This window comes from Apteryx rowi, unplaced genomic scaffold (genome assembly GCF_003343035.1).
Source record: "Apteryx rowi isolate R43461 unplaced genomic scaffold, aptRow1 scaffold_469, whole genome shotgun sequence".
NCBI classification, from domain to species: domain Eukaryota; kingdom Metazoa; phylum Chordata; class Aves; order Apterygiformes; family Apterygidae; genus Apteryx; species Apteryx rowi.
In genome coordinates this window covers 34,532-52,068 of record NW_020450726.1, presented here as the reverse complement: position 1 = coordinate 52,068, position 17,537 = coordinate 34,532, and the positions used below count along the sequence as shown (strand labels likewise).

The 17,537-nt window shown below is 38.8% G+C and overlaps 1 protein-coding gene across 1 annotated transcript in view; it reads right to left on the bottom strand.

Moving 5' to 3' along the window:
- Positions 1 to 735: 735 nt before the first annotated feature.
- ANKH (ANKH inorganic pyrophosphate transport regulator) overlaps positions 736 to 17,537 on the bottom strand; it is a 50,371-nt gene continuing 33,569 nt past the window's right edge. The window contains exons 9-12 of the mRNA XM_026077920.1: positions 5,352 to 5,481; positions 4,147 to 4,270; positions 3,439 to 3,538; positions 736 to 1,293 (exon numbers count right to left, since the gene is read on the bottom strand). Coding sequence (XP_025933705.1) covers positions 1,177 to 1,293; positions 3,439 to 3,538; positions 4,147 to 4,270; positions 5,352 to 5,481 — 471 coding nt within the window. The 3' untranslated portion in view covers positions 736 to 1,176. The remainder of the gene's footprint in view (positions 1,294 to 3,438; positions 3,539 to 4,146; positions 4,271 to 5,351; positions 5,482 to 17,537) is intronic.

The window sequence follows — 17,537 nt, the reverse complement described above, 5'->3', positions numbered from 1 at the left end:
GATTCATCATATGGATTTTGATCATCTGCATTGGGTAACATTATAGCAAAACATATGTGTGTATATATGTGTGTGTGTGTGTGTGCGCGTATAAAATTTCATGAACCTACACATAGTAATGTGCTATACCATGGTGTCCTGCTAAAGTTATGTGTTTTTTTTAATATATAGGCAGCAGAAATGAGTATCGAGCAAATTGTCCTTCAAAAACTAAAGTTAAATCAAAATAGTGGACAAGAACTTTGGTAAAGTTTGTCAATTCTTTAATTCAAATACAGTCAAACTATTCTACTGGTTGCCATCACCCTCCTCACAAGAGGAAAGTGCATGCTTTTTTTCCGAAGAAAAAGATACGTAAGGTGGAGATTAGCTAGTCAAGAAAATTCTGAATTAAATGCTTACAATTTTTCAAATGTTTCCTATCTTCAATGATGGAATGAAAGCTAAATAGAGTTCTTGTCCTGTGTATATTTTATTGTATGCATATATATATGTGTGTGTGTGTGTGTGTGTGTGTATACATGCACACACTTTTTTTTACAGGGGATAGGAACCTGTATTTCTCCACTTTCCACATGGAAACTTACATGTTCCTCCCTCTTCTGTACCCTGTGCAGTATAAGCCTTGGTGATGAGGCCAAACAAAATGATATAGTACATCATAGTACATTAAGTTATGTAGCAAAGTCATTTTCAAGCAAGTAAAACAAAGCTGTGTTTTCCAAGCTTCTTGTCTTTAACATTTCTCATTAAAAAAAAAAAAAAAAGGGAAAGGAAAGAGGGGAGTGAATAGTATTATGGTAGTAGCATTGAGTCAGTGGTGTGTGCACACACACGCGCACACACACACAGAGCAGGGCTTCGGCTGATAAATGCAGATTGTCCAGAGAAGGTGGATGCATAAGTAAGGAAGATGCTACAGCGATGCAGTTGTATCTTTTATGTTTGCATGGAGTGAGAAAACTAATTCAATTGAAAAAGAAAAAGCAAAGACCTCTTTTTAGGCCCCTCATCAGTGTGAGCATACTCAGTATGCTAGAGAATTTATCTGAAACCTTTTAAATCAAGGCCTCTTTATTACAAAAATAAAAACAACCAAAAAAAAAGTATGAGAGAAGACAAGATGTTGAAGTGTCATTCCAATTGTCCCTGCAGAGAACAATTGCATCCCATCTATTATTCATTCTCTTCTCTCATTTCTACGATGTCCGTCATTTCCTCTGTGTGAGGCATGTCGGTCATGGCAGAGTCTTCACCTTCTGCAGCTGCTTCATTCTCATTCCGCTTCTTTTTCTAGATTGAAACAAGCATTCATAAACATACAAATATGGATGAGCACAGTCCTGCAAACCCTGGGCACTGGGAGAAGCCAGGTGGGGCTAACTTTTTTTAGAGTAAGTTATTAAGAGCTAGAATATTTGTGGCTTGTCAGTCAGAAGGTTTCCATAACCTTCCTGGGGCTCAGTTCTCTCCTTTCTAACATAGATGCAGTAATAGAGACATTTTTTTTATGCTAAGTAACATCCAAGACAGGTTTCAGCATGGCTGGAGGGAAGAAAGCATCTGGAACCTTTAACATCGCAGACTGTTTATTAAAAAAAACAAAACAGACAAAGTATCAGAGAAGATAAGTTGCTGTAGGGAGAGAGAGAGAGATGGCATCCTAATTTCTGAAACGTCAGACTTCAGGAATTTTGCGAGATGTGAGCCTACTGGCTTTTTCTGGTATCGCTGATCCACTGTGGGCCCACATCCCACCAAGGAATATTGGAATCTATTTTTGGCTAGCAGGAGCGGGGAGGGCATTCAAGAGGCCTATGATTCATTCAGGATGTCCTGGATTAGTAAAGCTAAGAAGCATTCAGCCCCACTACAAAACAAGTTGAAGCATCTGTTCCTTATTATCCATTTCTCAGCAGGCTGATTAGTCTTACAGAAAACACTTGTAAAACTGACAAAAAAACCAACCCACGGGTATTATTGATTCAGCTGAGTTGAGCATATCAGAGCTTCAAAATTTCAGCACTGTCTACACAATATTTGATATGCAGCTCTCAAATGGTGTCCACTTAATGCCACTTTAGGTGAAAACAAGTTGATGTGTAGAGCTACTAGTTGGCTCTTCCACTGTCACGTTGGCTGTTGAGGAGCTGGTGTCAGTTACATACTAATTCTGGTGAGGGAATAAATTAGGTTGGCACAGTTATTACTATTGCTACCTGCAGTCATCACTGCAAAAAATTAAGCACCAGATCCCCAAAGTGCTCTACGAGCTACAATTGTAACATGCAAACAATGAGGAGGTTAGTCTAAACAGAAATAGGTTGTGAAACCACAGGCCAAGAATAGCCATTTCAGAGTCTACAGATTGTATTCTTTCCTGCTCATGAAAAACACGACAGAATAAGCGTGACAGAGAACCAGGTCTTCCATTTTCTTATGCATGTTGTATAGTTTGATCTACTGTCATGCTGATCTGCCTGCACTGTTAATATATTTCAAGGTTGTTTTTAATTTGTTTCAACACAAAGCTTTTAGGTATTCCATTTTCTGACTTTTTTGCTAAAAACAGAAGCGGTAGGCATCTTTGCTTTGTCTTTAGTAAGAAGTCTAATTTAAAAAAAAGGTAATACATAGATTATATTTTCTACTCCCATCCGCAGAGTTTTGCTGGAATGATCTAGATGGACTGACCTACACTCCATGCTATTTCTTTTTGGAACTGCATCTGGTACCTTGTATAGTACTCTGAACACATACCTGGAATGACACAACCTGCAGGTAAAAAGACTACTGAGATATACCTAGTTGCCAAGCCAACATTTATAGTATGTTTGACTTGATTTAGTGGAATATTCTTTGAAATCCATGTACTACTACTGCTTTGCATATGCAGGATTGTAGTCTGTGAGCTAGACAGAAGTATACCTATGAGAAATCCTCCCCTGTTTAAATATTTGTAAGTTCTTAGCTTGCACTGCTGGAGGAGAATATCTTGTTTTAAGCCAATTTTTTAGATGACAATAAAAATAAAACAACTGTATATTTGTCCATTTTCAGCAGAGCCGGTTTTACGGAGAATTAAGACAAGTTTATACATACATATATATATATACACATATATATACACACATATAAAATTAGCTTGAATGAGTAGTTGCTATGTCTACATAAGCAAGTGATGCTGTGCTATAGTAGCAACTCTACAGTGCAAAACAATTGGTGCTGAGAACATGATATCCATGGTGTACATGTTTTGAGGAGCAGGAGGTTTACTTCAGACCAGCTTTAGCCTGGTCCCATGGACAGAATGCCCACTAACAGTTGGAGTGCATCTTTTGGTTTTATTTTATCCCAAAGAATTCTCAAGTATATTGGATATATATCTAATATATTCATAAACTGCTTTCATCAGATTCCCCAGAGCCTGCTTCTTACCTGTTTCCGATAGACATAACAGGCTGCTATTGCAACCATGGTGGATTCTCCTACAAAACCAGCTAGAAGGGATCCTACTCCAAGAGTGGCTCCATGAACTCTGTGGGTAGCATAAAGAAAAGTAGTCACGGTTGGGTGCAAATCGGTGATTCATAATTATATTTCCACTGATATATACAATCAGTCTTTAGAAATATCTGCTTCAAAGACATGATGTACTGACAAAGAGAAAAAATGGTATTTTACAGGGCTTTTTTTGCTTCTTAATGTGCTTCATTATTTAGTAAGGGTAACATATACTGAATCAAATTCTGTACTGAGAAAAGTTGAATACAGAATTTAATATGAAATTAAAGACTTGTATAAAATGCTACAGGATAGATTGTTTTCTTTAACCTCATTAATRAGCTATTCTTCCATGAGCTTTCATAACAGTGCACTTAACAAAATGCAAATAAATTCCCCCCAGGACAGGTTTTGCCTCTCTGACATTTGTGTATTTTTTTCAAAAGGGACATCACTATCATGCCTGCCTAGAGCAAAGTCACACTCGTAAATTTATAAATCATTCTTTTCCAGATACTGCCACTATTCAGGCTTTATATGACTGTTAGTTTGTATTTGGGGAAAATGTTTTTATGTAGATTTATACAATTCAGTGATAGGAAATAAGGAAACATCAGTTCTATAGCAAGGAGAGTGATTTACCCCAAGTAAGGCAGAACAATGAGACTAGCGATGAGGACAATGATCCGCAGCACTGAACTAGGTGCCAGCACAAACGTCTTCTTTAGAGTCATCAGCCAACCAGTCAAGTGCGCTCTGACTGTCACTGTTCATAAACAGGGGAAGACGGAGGGGAAGGGGAGAAAGGAAAGAAAGAGTAGTAAAAAATTTCAGTCATCTCATATGAAGCTTTTTCATGTAGAGAGCCCTGTTCAGAAGTGACCATGGTGGAACTTGTTTCTGGTAACTTTGCCCACTGGGAAACCCTCCTAGAAATGAAGTAGATCTTGCGTCCGTGTTGCTTTAGTACACTGATTTTTGCAAGAAACGCTTATAGACAGCAATCCTGCCAGAGGAAAGAGCTGTTGTCTTATAATCAGTTTATTAGAAGGTCTATTCTATTTTCTTCAATAAAAAATATCCCCTTCCCTGGACAGAAATAATACCAAGGAAAACCTTTCACTAAGCTCCTGTACGGTAAATGGTACAAACAGCTAGTTACAAAAAATGATACCTAGATGTACCTGTTCTTGTATTTGGAATTTACCTTTATTATGAAGCAGTCTTGTTATATTAGCAAGCTTCCAGAAAACACTACATCATGTAGCGTTTGTTTATGAAAGTTTTAAAATTTTTGAGGGGAAACATTTTGATTACTACTGTAAAACTTGCCTGTTTCTTGAAGAGGGACATTAACTTCTATTCTGTATAGTTTATACTGTGATGATCTCTGCAAGTGCCACTCAGACTGGCAGCAGCAGGGGAGGCTAATGGAGTTGATACTACTGTGCAGTTGGTCCTAGATGCTATACCAGTTAATTGCAATCTTGGCAGAACAACAACACATGCCCATGTGTACCATTAGTGTCATTTATGTGTGTGTTCTTGGTCAACTGCAATAGATATAATTCAGGTTTTACTTTTGCTAGTGAGAAGTGTAGGTATGGTAAATTTTTCTCTGTTTAATGGTAGACAGCTCTTACTGCAACATTTGTATCTTGAGAACTGATGTAAATGGTCTTGGTCTACACTAGCTTCAGTGACAACAGTGTTGCTTTGAAAATGGTGTTGCTCATGCTAGGTATGCATTTGGCCACTCATATGTAGAGACAAGTCGGGCCCCAAGACCACACCTGAAGGCTGATCTGGGTTTTGAAGTTGTGGATTTTTTATTTTCTTGTTTTTACCTGGAACTGGGAAGAAGGAGAAGATGCGCAAAGGAACAACACACAGCTCTGCAAAAGCAAAGTCTACTCCAATTATGTCAACTAAAATCTTCTCTGAGACGTTTGGCGTCCAAAACATCACAAAACAGAGCTGTGAAAGAGAGCCAGAAGGACAACATTAAGAAATGTTTATATTTCATAAGGGAAACCACAATAAAAGATAGGCCCTCCTGGTCTAAAACATTTGTTCACTCTACTGATGTTTTTTTTTGGTATTTAATGAATGAAGAAGATGGATACAAATTTATAGTAATAATTTTGCATTTCTACAGTATTCAGGGAACTGTAGCATGCAAAGATTAAGGTTTTCATCATTACGAAGGCAGGCATTTTATGATCACCTTTAATCACCTCCTTTAACTATTATCCTGTGTTTCTGCCTCTTTGCACATACACCAATGAAAGAAAATAACAAAACTTGCACATTAAGCAACAGTCTTGACTCAACAAGTTATGAAACTGTTGTAGAATAAATAACACACATACGCAAGTRCAACCAAATATTATTTTGCTGGTTTTGAATTCTAACAATTGTAACCAAGAAGAAATCAGAGGGAAGGTTTTTAAAAGGCTATTTAGAGAGCCACCCCAAATATCAACAGTTCCTGTTGTCTTTAACTTCAGTTGAGGATGCTCAACTGCCCAAAAGTCAGGTCCAACTTTATTGCTCTGAATAAAGAGTGGAAAACAGGTTCTCACTTCTCTGAAATCAGCCAAAAATACTGGAAAAGAAAACATCACAGCAAAGTTCATAAACACACTCAGAATGCCTTTTGCTTTGAGAAAGGTACTCAAATCAATGCTTCTGCAGAAGTTTAAAGAAGTTTTCAAATATTTAAATGCAATAAGACTCTAGTATACCTACAGCATATTTGTACTCAGTTTGCACACAAAAATACACAGAGGATATGAGAAGCATGTTAACTTGAGAAGCAATTCATACTCTTCAGGCTTCCTCATCTACCTGACTCACATATACAAAGACTCATGTATATAAAGAATTTCATAGTGCTTGCAAATGGTGATTCCTGAAAGGTCAAATTGTCATGAAAACACTAAGAACTTGATTTTTATGGTATTGTCTCTAGTAAAGACATCTTTGTTCTTAAACATATCATCAAATGTTTTAATAACTAAAGGTTTAAACTACTGCCAAGACCCAGACATTTGATCAACATCTAAGCTTAGGAGTTTAATCACACTGCTGACACCAATACCATTAATAGTACGTAATATGCCTGATATCAAGGCAAAGGTGTTGAGCAATCATAGCCCTGCAGACATAGCCCTCAGGCAACAAGTCTTGTCAGGTCTTGTTATTTTAAAGAGTGTGCTGTTGAGTCCATACATGAAAGGAAAACTTCAGTGAAAAATCTGCAACAAATGGTACTGAGGTGGTACATGTTTATCTTTTTGGTCAGTACTGAGTCTGTACTCCAGTGCAGGGCAAGGGGACACTGGGCAGCTGGCACTAGTTAAGTCACTCACYGAAGAACTTTACTGATAGTCCTTCTGGGACTTTTTTCTATAAGTAGGGGTGCCAGTGTTGCCTTCAAGTTTAACTCCCTCCTCTTTGTCATTTAATTTGTTTCTGTTATTTAAAAAGTTATTTTTTTCCTGATATTCTCACAGGGAAACAGATGTTAAGGAAGAGAGCTGACTGAATGGGGAACTTGAAACTTGGCATCTTCAAAGCTCAATCCTTCCTCTGTCAGGTTACAAAACCCTGTACCAGGTAAATTCTGAACATTGGCTGTAAGCTCTGATGGCTCTGTAAGACTCTATAACCACTCTCTTATTTTTTAACCTATAAGCAAATTTCATGGTATCTAGCTTTTCTCTTATTATCCCGTTCTCACGTCCGTATGTGTTCAGATGGCTTTTAAAGTTAGTTTTCAAAGTCATACCAGCTCCAAGACAGCTGGGATATCACTCTCATTGTTTGCTTATGTACCAGAAATTGTCTTTTCTATTTAGCCTACAAATATCCAGAATCTAGGAGTTGCTCAAGATCTGTGACTGAGTGGTCTGTGGGAGTTCTCACATTTTGATAGCCTAGGCAGTAAACAAACCATTTCATGTTCCCACGAAAAGTCTAATTTTAAATTTTCTTATTTTTCACAATTAAACATTTTGCTAGACTGATTTGAAGCCATCTTGCAATGTACCTCCATTGCCTATTCAGAGAATTGTCAGTGGAGGAAGGTAAGAGTAGAAGGCAAGTGAGTTGAGCACTGAGTTTTTTCTGCTTTAGCCAGCATTTCTCTCCCCCTGCCAAACTACTTATACAGGATACAATCAAAGTAGAGGGGACAATCAAGAGGAGGGAGGCTTGCATGGTTGATAATGCAGTTATTAAAAAACAACTGTACAGTGATAGTGCAAATTCTTTCACAGTTTCAGACATCATTAGGCATACTGTAGTGATTTGTCCTCTTATTGCAAAATACTTGTAAAGCAATCATTCAGGGAATACTTTGGCAAATGTATCTTCAAAGTTCAATATACAAAATAACATGCAAATATGTCCAGTCTTCAATTATAATTTGCTGTTTTTGGTGAAAATAAAGACTTTTATTTTGCTTGCACTGCACAATGCTGTAGGTATCTTATTGAGCAGTACAGTTACTGTTACTGCAAGATTCCATACATTTGTGCTAAACAGCTGAGTTTGGCCATTGCTAGCAAGAGGCAAATACAGTTCTTCAATGGTGTTTGAAACAGTATTCTAATATGGTTAGCTGGGCAGGCAGGTAGATGACCAAAAGCATTATTCTCAAGCCTATTCTCTTTGAAGTTAAAATTTGTTTCTGGCATTAAGAGGAACAGGGAGAATTTCTACTCAGTCATCAGCAGAGGATGGTCAGTTTGCAGACCCCAGGGTAGAGACTAATACCCAGGAAGTATGCAGTAATTCCTCCTCAGCTGTTGCAAACCACAGTTGCACACACCTCAGTGGAGAGTCAGTGCTGATAAAGGGCTTTAAAGAGCAGTACTTACACAGCAGCTGGTGGGTACAGACAGCAGTGACTGCTAAGCTTAAGAGTAAGCAGTCTGAGGAAATATGGTATGACAGCAGAAGGCCTTGCTATTCCCATCTCAGTAGGCTTCAGTCTTTTGGTTCCAATATTGATAACTAATTTTGCTTTGTTAAGAGGTTCCTCTCTGTCACCTCATGAACAGATGAYGCTCTCATTGCCCACAGGGAACACAGCTCCAGGAAAGAAGTTAGTGCTTTGTATCACATGTTTTGTTTTGTGAGGGTCCAGAGAGGGAAAAAAAAAACCTCAGAGATTTAACTTCCCACTCAGGGATTTTCAGTATTATTTCAAAGACAAATTCAGGATGTAGTGCAGCAAACAGGTCCCACTTCAGGGAAACAGTAACACTAGAGAAAAACAGGCAAAGGAGGAAAGGAGTCTTGGTTACTGACCTATTCCAGATGAGGTATACTGAAAACAGAATGAAGCCTTAGCTTTTTATGTTGCTGAGTGGTCTGTATGATGTTTCTGAATACACTGGTAGAGGATGGATACTGACCAGAAAGAGATCAGAAAGGACTGGAGAAGATGGTAACAAAAAAATAGTAGTAGTCCAGTGAAACAGAGAGTGTCTAACATACAGTTAGAGATGGGATCTGCTGGAGTGAGCAGTAGTAACTTTACGGGGCTCATATCAGGAAAGATTTTAAGGAAAAGATTTACATACAGTATGTTTCTAATCTTTATTCAGTTAGACATTTTCTTTTTTTTTTCCCCCCTTATGTCTTTCTCTGTATGTCTGCAGGTTAAAATAGAAAAAATGGGCTTGGTTAGGGTAACAGTTATACCTTCATTTAATCTAATCAAAATGTGAAGATGAAACAGTAAAAGCTTTGGCATAGACTAGCAGCTTGCATGCATACTTCCACGTGGTGCAGCTGCAGGCTGTGACTGCAGTTGAGTGCAATGCTTATACACAGCAATGAATGCTGTACTTAGGAGCCTTGCTGAGCTCCTTGCAATCCTTCATGCTTTGGGAGTAAGGATTTTGCTCATGGAATTCTAGCAACAGAATTGACTTGATATTCTGTTATGCTACGAGTACAATACAGTATGAAAAGATAGTTTTGTTAAAGCTTTTGATCATTTAAATGGGACTTAACTTACAAGTGATGAGCACTTTAAGAATACAGGGAAAGATGAAGATACAAAAAGGAGAGCAGAACAGAGAATATGTGGGTCTGAGTGATATTGTTATCTCCATACAAACATCAATAAATATTTCTGAAAGTGTTTTAATCACCTGTACTGATCTGAAAGGATGTGCTATTGGGCAAGGTGTCTTTAACTGATCCATAGTAATGAAATTTGAAAGGCTTCATTTAATGCATCAATAACTTACAGTTGCATTAGAGCATGAATACAGTTGTACTAGATCAGATCAAACCTCCCCCTAGCTTAGTACCGTCTCCTTGATAACAGTCAATGGGGGATGCCTAAGGAAAGGGTTCAAACAATAGGGTAAATACAGAGTAAGAAATGCCCTTCCCCATTGTATCTGCTGAGCTGCTAGTTGTGACTGCTTGAGGAATTCCTCACTGAGAAGTTATATTTGCAGCAGTTTGTTCAACAGCAGTGAATTTATCTCACGAAGCATTAGGTTGTGCAAGCAAAATGTCTCACATCAGTGATCTTTCTTTCGTAATCCAATCATGCATGTTGTTTAAAACAACAAAAACCAAAACCCCCTGCAAAACCAAAAACCAAAAACCCCAACCCTCTCCAAAGAACCCCAACCCCTTCACTTATGGCTTGGACAATCTCCAGATGTAGTTTTGCTGTCATTGCATTCTTTCATGTGCAACCTTGCTATTCTCAACCAGCAAATTCAGCATCTGTGAAAGACAACATATCCAACTATTTTTCTGTCAACATGCCTGAGAGAATGCACCAAATCTTTGTTTCAGTGGGGAAAGTATCCCAGTGCTAGTGCTCAGTCAAATGTCCCTTTAACCCCTTCTCTTAAATACACTGCATGCATTTGACTTCATTGTGACAAGAGAATGTTTATGAGGTTTTGTTCCAGATGTGCATGCGAGTCTGTTAGTTTTCAGGAACTACTAGCATGCAGCCTTCTTACTGGCCATGCATCTCCTGGAAGCTATTTGCTCAGGATATTGCTGACAGGGAGTCTAAGCCTCAGAGACCCACTACGTAATGCATTATAATATATTACGCTAACAAAGGCTATCGCCACGTTTACGATAGTCTGCAGGGTGCTAGATCAATTTGTTTTAAACACATGTAGAAAGCTGTGCATCTTTTGGGACATCCACTGATAAATGTAAGGCACAAACAACAGTACAACATTTCTAGACAACACCAGTGCAACCCTCAGTTTGAGAAAACACTGCCTGATGACAAAGATAAGATATGGCTCCAYGTTTCTGAAAAAGAGGCTATGCAATCTGAAGGGGGTGTCTTTAAAAGTGGATTCAATGTATCAGCCTGGATATAGCCATGGCTCTAACAGATTTTACCATGTGACAAGGGGATGGAACAGTTAACTGCCTACAGGCCCTTCTATGATGAAATGCACTTCATATTTTTCTACTGCAAAACAACTCTCAGCAGATATTTCATATCACTTGTTTTCTATTGTTTGTTGACTTGATATATTTGCAAAAGTATACTGTGATATCAAGGTATGGCTGTCCAAGAAGAGTGTTTTACCCTAGAAGTTCTATGTACCCCTATATATCTATGTATCTACCCTAAATTGTTGTATGTATGTACTGAGGATTGCATCTTTAATTTAACCCATGCCTTGTTCACAACCTATCTATGCCCATTTATGCTATGTGGCATGCAATGAGGGCAGAAAAAATTTGTTTTACACCTTATTATGCATCTCAGCTTTGAATTACACCTCAGACTTTTGAGAAAGTATCAGCAAGTTTATCACTTTTATTAATATGGAAGAATATAAATCATATGATTCTAAGTCTTTCAAAGTGTGCAATAGACAAATCAAAAGGTATCCTAAATTTTACACTGTCTAATCTCCTGATTTGCCAAACACTGGCCTCTCACTCTCCCGTAAGCAGAACTTCCATAACGCCATCTCCTTTCAGAGCTTCTATCACACTTTTAGAAGATGATCTCATAGGTCTGTTTGCAAGTCAGATGCATGTCTTGTTCTAACTTGCAGCAGTGTCCTACTTGGAGCATCCTATTTTGCAAGGTGTGTGGAAAACACTGATTTTGTTGAATTTGTTAGTGCTATTCTTATGTATCTATAGCTTCACTGTACTTAAAATTAGTTCTCTAAATGACTGTGTAGTATTGGGGCTTATCTCTCAAAAATTTACTCTAGCATCTTAATATTAAAGCAAAAAAAAGCATTTCTCTTATGTATTTTTATGATGAAGAATAAAACTAACAACTGTTTTGAATTGTTAACTACTAGTACTGAAACTGCAGAAACAGTTATTAATTAGTCAAAAACATTTTCAGACTATAATGGAAAGGTGGTTGAATATTCAGTGTTGAATATTTCTGTGCAACAGGCTATAATTCCCTAATACCTGCTGAAGCATTCATGCCATTAGGCAGTCTCTCAAGCAGCTGAGCAGCAATAAGGAAAATGTTCAACAGGGTTCTTATGAAGAAAAGAGATCCAATCACTCTTTTCAATTTACGCAAATAATAAAGGATTTTACATTCTTTCTGTGGACCAGTAGATCAAAAAACCTAGGGTTCATAATGAAGACATTATCCCCTGTTGATAGGAAGTCACATGTGAGCTTAAGAAGAAATACTCCAGTGAAAATCTTGTTTTTAAAGACTAAGATAAATTTTAAGCACCCTGCCAAAACCTGTCATAAGGTTGTCTGGAGGTTGTGCAGAGATTGCTGAGTATGGTACTGAACGCCCGGTATGGCAGCAGAGGCCAACATTCCTGGCTTGCCTGGCTTGCATACCAAACCTAAGCCCACACCAGAAGGGACCTGCAGACTCCCATGCTCTCTTCCTCCATAAACCATGTTAGAGAGTGGTTTTCACTCAGCTACCCACGTTTCAGCAGTATTAAGGAGTTTTTGATATACAGATTTTAAGACCAAAATGTTGTTGGCTCAGCTCAAATGGAGGCCTTTAAATTTGCCCACAGTGTGGCATTCTGTTGGAATACATCATGATGACGTATTTATGAGTGCTGTAACTTCTAAGTGGACAGGAGACTGGTCCTTCTCTTGTGTGGGAGATGTGAGGTATTCAAGACTAGCCTGGATAAAGGCCTGAACAACCTTGTCTGACTCTGCTTTGAGCTGGGGGTTGGGCTAGAAGAACTCCTGAGGTCCTTTCAACCTGAATTATCCTGTGATCCTATGAAGCAAAAAAAACCCCTTGGATTCAGTAAAAATGTCAGACCACAGTCATATCTGAAAGCTGTTTATCTCAATGGTAATGACTTGAATCACAAGAACAATGTCTTATAGTGATTATCCCTCAGGTGCACACAAATCAGTACAGATTTTTGTGAACTTTGTTTTGTGGTGTCAAGCTGAAAACAGCTGTCATGAAATTTGTCAAGCAGCAGGGGGAGCAAAAGAAACCAGAGCTTGCCTGCAGGAAAACTCTGTAACTTCACATTTTATTCTGAAATAATTGGTTTCTACAGATCTAAATCCTCCCAACCCCAACTCTCCTTATAGTTGAAAGTGATGGAGCAGGAAGACCATTCTGCAGAAATAAAGCCAGGTCCAGCAGCTGCACAATACATTGGCTCTTTGATAGCATTAGCTTGCTGCCACATTTACTTCCCCACCAGCTGCTGATGAAAATGTTTAGGTGGTGTTTTTCAGGCTGGGTTGGGTTGCTAATTTAAGATAGCCATGATATCACCCTATTGAATCCTGCTTCTTTTTGTTTTTACAGAAGGCAGAATATTTTATAGGGTATAGGCTCACTTTAACAAAGCTTGAATAACACAAAGCTGGCAGATTCCTAGATCTCTGAAAACTTTCACAGCTTAGCCATATTCTTCTGTTTGTAGTGCTCCTGCCCTGTGTTTTCTGCAGCCTTGGATTATTCTCATTGAACTATTCTGGACTTTAGCTGCTTCCAATCACAATTATGGCATCTGAGCAGAAACATGCTGCAGCAACAATTCTTGACCCTTCCTTTTCTGCTTGCTCCAGTCGCTCATATACAACAGACTTTTTGTGTGAAACCAGACCAGTCATGAGGGAGACATCAGTCACCACCTCACCAAACCAAACAGAATTGCTTTGTTCCAGGACAAAGGATCCACGCGGTACCATGGCTGGAACGTGGACCTCAGCTCACTGGTATGAGGATTTTAGAAAGTTGCTTGCTGGTGATCCCACATCCCACCAAGCAGGCAGGTTTGAAATAATCTGTACTGAAGTGGTAACTAAACCTGACCTTCAAGAGGTTAAAAACCTTCTTGAGCAACTGGTTTGCCAATATGTTATTTCCAAATTTTTATTTCTGTGCAAGCAACCTGAAGATAAAAAAAAAAAAAAAAAAACCAACAATCTGGGAGTTCTAGGACAGGCAAAAATTAACACAGTGAAAAATGTTACTATGTCCTGCCCTGGCATTTTTATAGTATATGATAGTAAAGTTAAAAGAATGCAAACTTAGTCCTAAAAGTTAATGCTGTTTTCCTTTTAATATAATGGTCCTAGATAGGTCTTGTGACATCTCCTGATATAAGGAGGCTCTAACAAAGGTCACTGATGAAATAAGGCTGGGGTTGGGGGGTTGGGAGGAAATCTCTTCCCTTTTTTCTTTGTGTACTCATTAGAGATCACAACCATGAACTTGGTCACCCTGGGAGTTTCAGGTATTGGCATAGTCACAAGCTGGGGTTGTGTCCTCTGAGAGGGACCGGTTTCTTACTGTGACCCTTCTTCCTGTGGATTTTACTGCCTCTCAGTTTTATTATTCCTTGACTCTAGGAATCAAAGGCCCAACTGTAGCCTTTGATAATAAAGTAATGCAGAGGTTTAAAATGAAGACAACCAATAAAAGATAGGAGAAAATGTATGAACCTTGAACACAAGTCCAGTGATCTCAGCAATGGCTTAGACTTTTGGCTGTTTTTTATCCCACTGAATGTCACATGTATATATGGTGGCAGCAAAACGTCATTCCTATTCACACTTCCCTTCATTCATCTCTAAACTTGTCTCTACCTCAGTTCTGAAGCAAATGCCCAGTTTGTACTGTTTCTTAAACTCAATTGCTAACTTTGCCTAAGCTTTACTTTGTTATAAGAAGGTAACTCTGAAAGCAAGAAATAAAACAGAAAGGGGGAGAACAAATACTAGGAATGGAGGGATACACTGCAGGGGGTACAAAGACTTTGAAGCTCTTCAGCACTGTCCAGGGGGAAGTAACTATCCTCACAAGCAGAAAAGGAGATATTCGGGGAAAATCTCCTGTTGAGGAGAATTATAAGCATGTCCTGGTGCAGGTGAGGATGAACTACTGCTTGAATCTGGATGAACTGGACAGCATATTATAAATTACAATTGCTTTATATTTTGTGGAAGGGGAATGAGGATAAACAGTATTAAACTATGATTTGATATTGTGCGTGTGTGTGTGTGTGTGTGTCTCCATTATTCTTCTAACTCTAAAGTTCCACAGTCAGACTTACTTAAAAAAAAAAAAAAAAAAAACTGAAAAAAATCACATACCCGTTGGTCAGCTTTACAGAACAACAAAGGCTTGCCCTAGTAACATAGTAACACAATCCATTTTCGGAAATCTGGCTCTTAGAAATCTCCCATTTGTAAAATTCTAGCACAGTGGCTGGTAACTAATGGGCTGGAACCATAATGCTGCAACTCTGGCTCACGTCCCAGACCATGTTTACCTAAATGCAAACAGCTCTAAAAATGAAAAGCAGTGATGCCATCAGAAGGCACGTTACCTTCCTCTTTCAGAGTTCAAATTTTTGGTTTCTACAGAATAGTTTAGGCTGTGTATGTTATAGTTTGGGTGAAGCACATGGACAATGATAATCTCACAGATTTCATTGTTTCCATAAAAATACCATCACAATGACTCCTACCTTAGGTGTGGCAAACCTGTTTCTTCTAATAAGGTAGAAAAACTACAGAAGTCAAGCCCTCAAGATAGAAAAGATTATTGAGGTTTATAATTGGGCATCATATCGCATTCCCTTTTTGCAGAAATTAGATGTAAAGCGCTAAGAGGAATGCCTAAACTAAGGACCTCAAAAATCATCACTTTGTTCTGAAAATGTTGTCTTCAGCTTGTGAACTGAAGAACCAGCATCAGCAGGCTGGATGTCACTCTCTCCAAACTAGCAGAGCTTGTAATAGCTGGGTGACTTTCTCACATGGCCGCCCTCTCTCAATACACAGAAGAAAACTGTGGCATCAGACACAGGGAAATCAAAACAGTACGCCTTGATTTTCTGGTGTCCCCTTCCTGGCACTTAAGTGACTTCAAATCATGGGGAAGAGGGAGCAGATGCTTGGCTGAAGGTCTTTCAGTGTGAGACAGATCATGGAGCAGTGGAGTAAAAGCACTGACAGTCTGTTGCATTGGTCAGAATTTGCAAATCACTTCTTTGCGCTACTCTGGGTTGATCTTTACCAAACCTGATCAATTGTGTACACAGAAACCTTCTTACTCTGCTGAAATGCATTAATGTGAGAGCTTAAACTCCAGTATTCCTGTATTTTCTTGGTATCTGACAGATTCTAATACTGATTTCACAAGGGTAGCGTAGTGGTAACTGAGTTTATTTCCTTTAGGAAAGGGGAAAAAGGGAACTACTTTTTTTGTGAAAGAATGCTCACATAACTGTTTGTGGCACAGTCTATTTTAAAATGCTCCCTTGCATGCCCTCTGGCTACAGTGAAACTGCCTGAGGAAGCTAAAAATTAAAGATAATCTCCTGTCAGGTCCTGAATGCAGCTTACTGTCTCTCAGGCTTGGAATGAGACCCTTCAGGTGTTTGGTCTCCAAAGATGTAAACAAAGTGAGGTGTACAATGCTTTTGTAGGGATCTTAACTCCTTATGTGCATCCTCACTGGCTAAATGTAAATCTGGGTGGGATCCCAGACATTCACCCACTGACAAATAGCAAGAGATGCATACTGCAGGGAACTGCACTGCAGTTATGTTACACTATAGACACTCCTCTCTGCCTTCCTAAGGTTTTATGAGTGAAACAGGACCAGGTTTCCTTGGAGTTTTTCAAAATACAAACACAATTCGCGTTACTATTAACAGAAGCTAAGCATGCCTAATAAGAGCAATCAGTCTTGCTGCAGAGATGAAGGAATTCTTCTACTTCTGTCCTTTATCAACAATTGCTTTATGTTTTATTGTTTAGCAGCACAGTGTAGCTGGGAACATCAAATAAGCCAGCGACTTATATATGCAAGAGCTTTATTCAGGATACTTTATAATGTGGAAAATGAGATAATAGGTAATTGCAGAAAATGATGTGAAATGGCGTATTTATTAAACTAAAGATTGAAAATTTAAGAGCAAATGAGCCTGCTGCAAACTGGACAGTCTTTGGTGTCCCTCATGGGAAAAATCAGTGCTGATGGCTTGGAAATAAGATTTGCTGAGTTCAACTGGAAATTAAACAGCTATAGAGTGAAAAAAAGTTAGGCAGATGCATAGCATCAGAGTGGGAAGGTGCCAATAAAGCAACGCTCTTGCAATGATGTGCTGAGATGGTCTTCACACACCTGGGCTCTGATTTTATCTACCAGGGCTGACATTTCAGGTGCTGGTGAAGCCTTTGCTGATGGACAGGACAGGAGAGCTGGCAGATGGCATCCATTTGACACTTTGCAGTTCCTAGTTTGGCATAACCAAATACAAAGCAGGGTGCAAAAGGTAGGGGGGCATTTGGAGCTGCCTTTTAAACAGACAAGGCTTCTCAGCCTGAATGAAACATGACTGCTTCTTTTCTGTAGTGACTGGCTCTAACTCTTATAGAATTACAAAAGAAAAAGGAAAAAAAAAAGAAAGAAAGCAGCAACTACTGAGTGAGCCCTGTCCGCTGTGCTTTAATTCTTTAATGTAGGGGATTTTCCTTGTTACATTGGCTTCCTTGTTCTTGATTAGGGATTTTTTTCT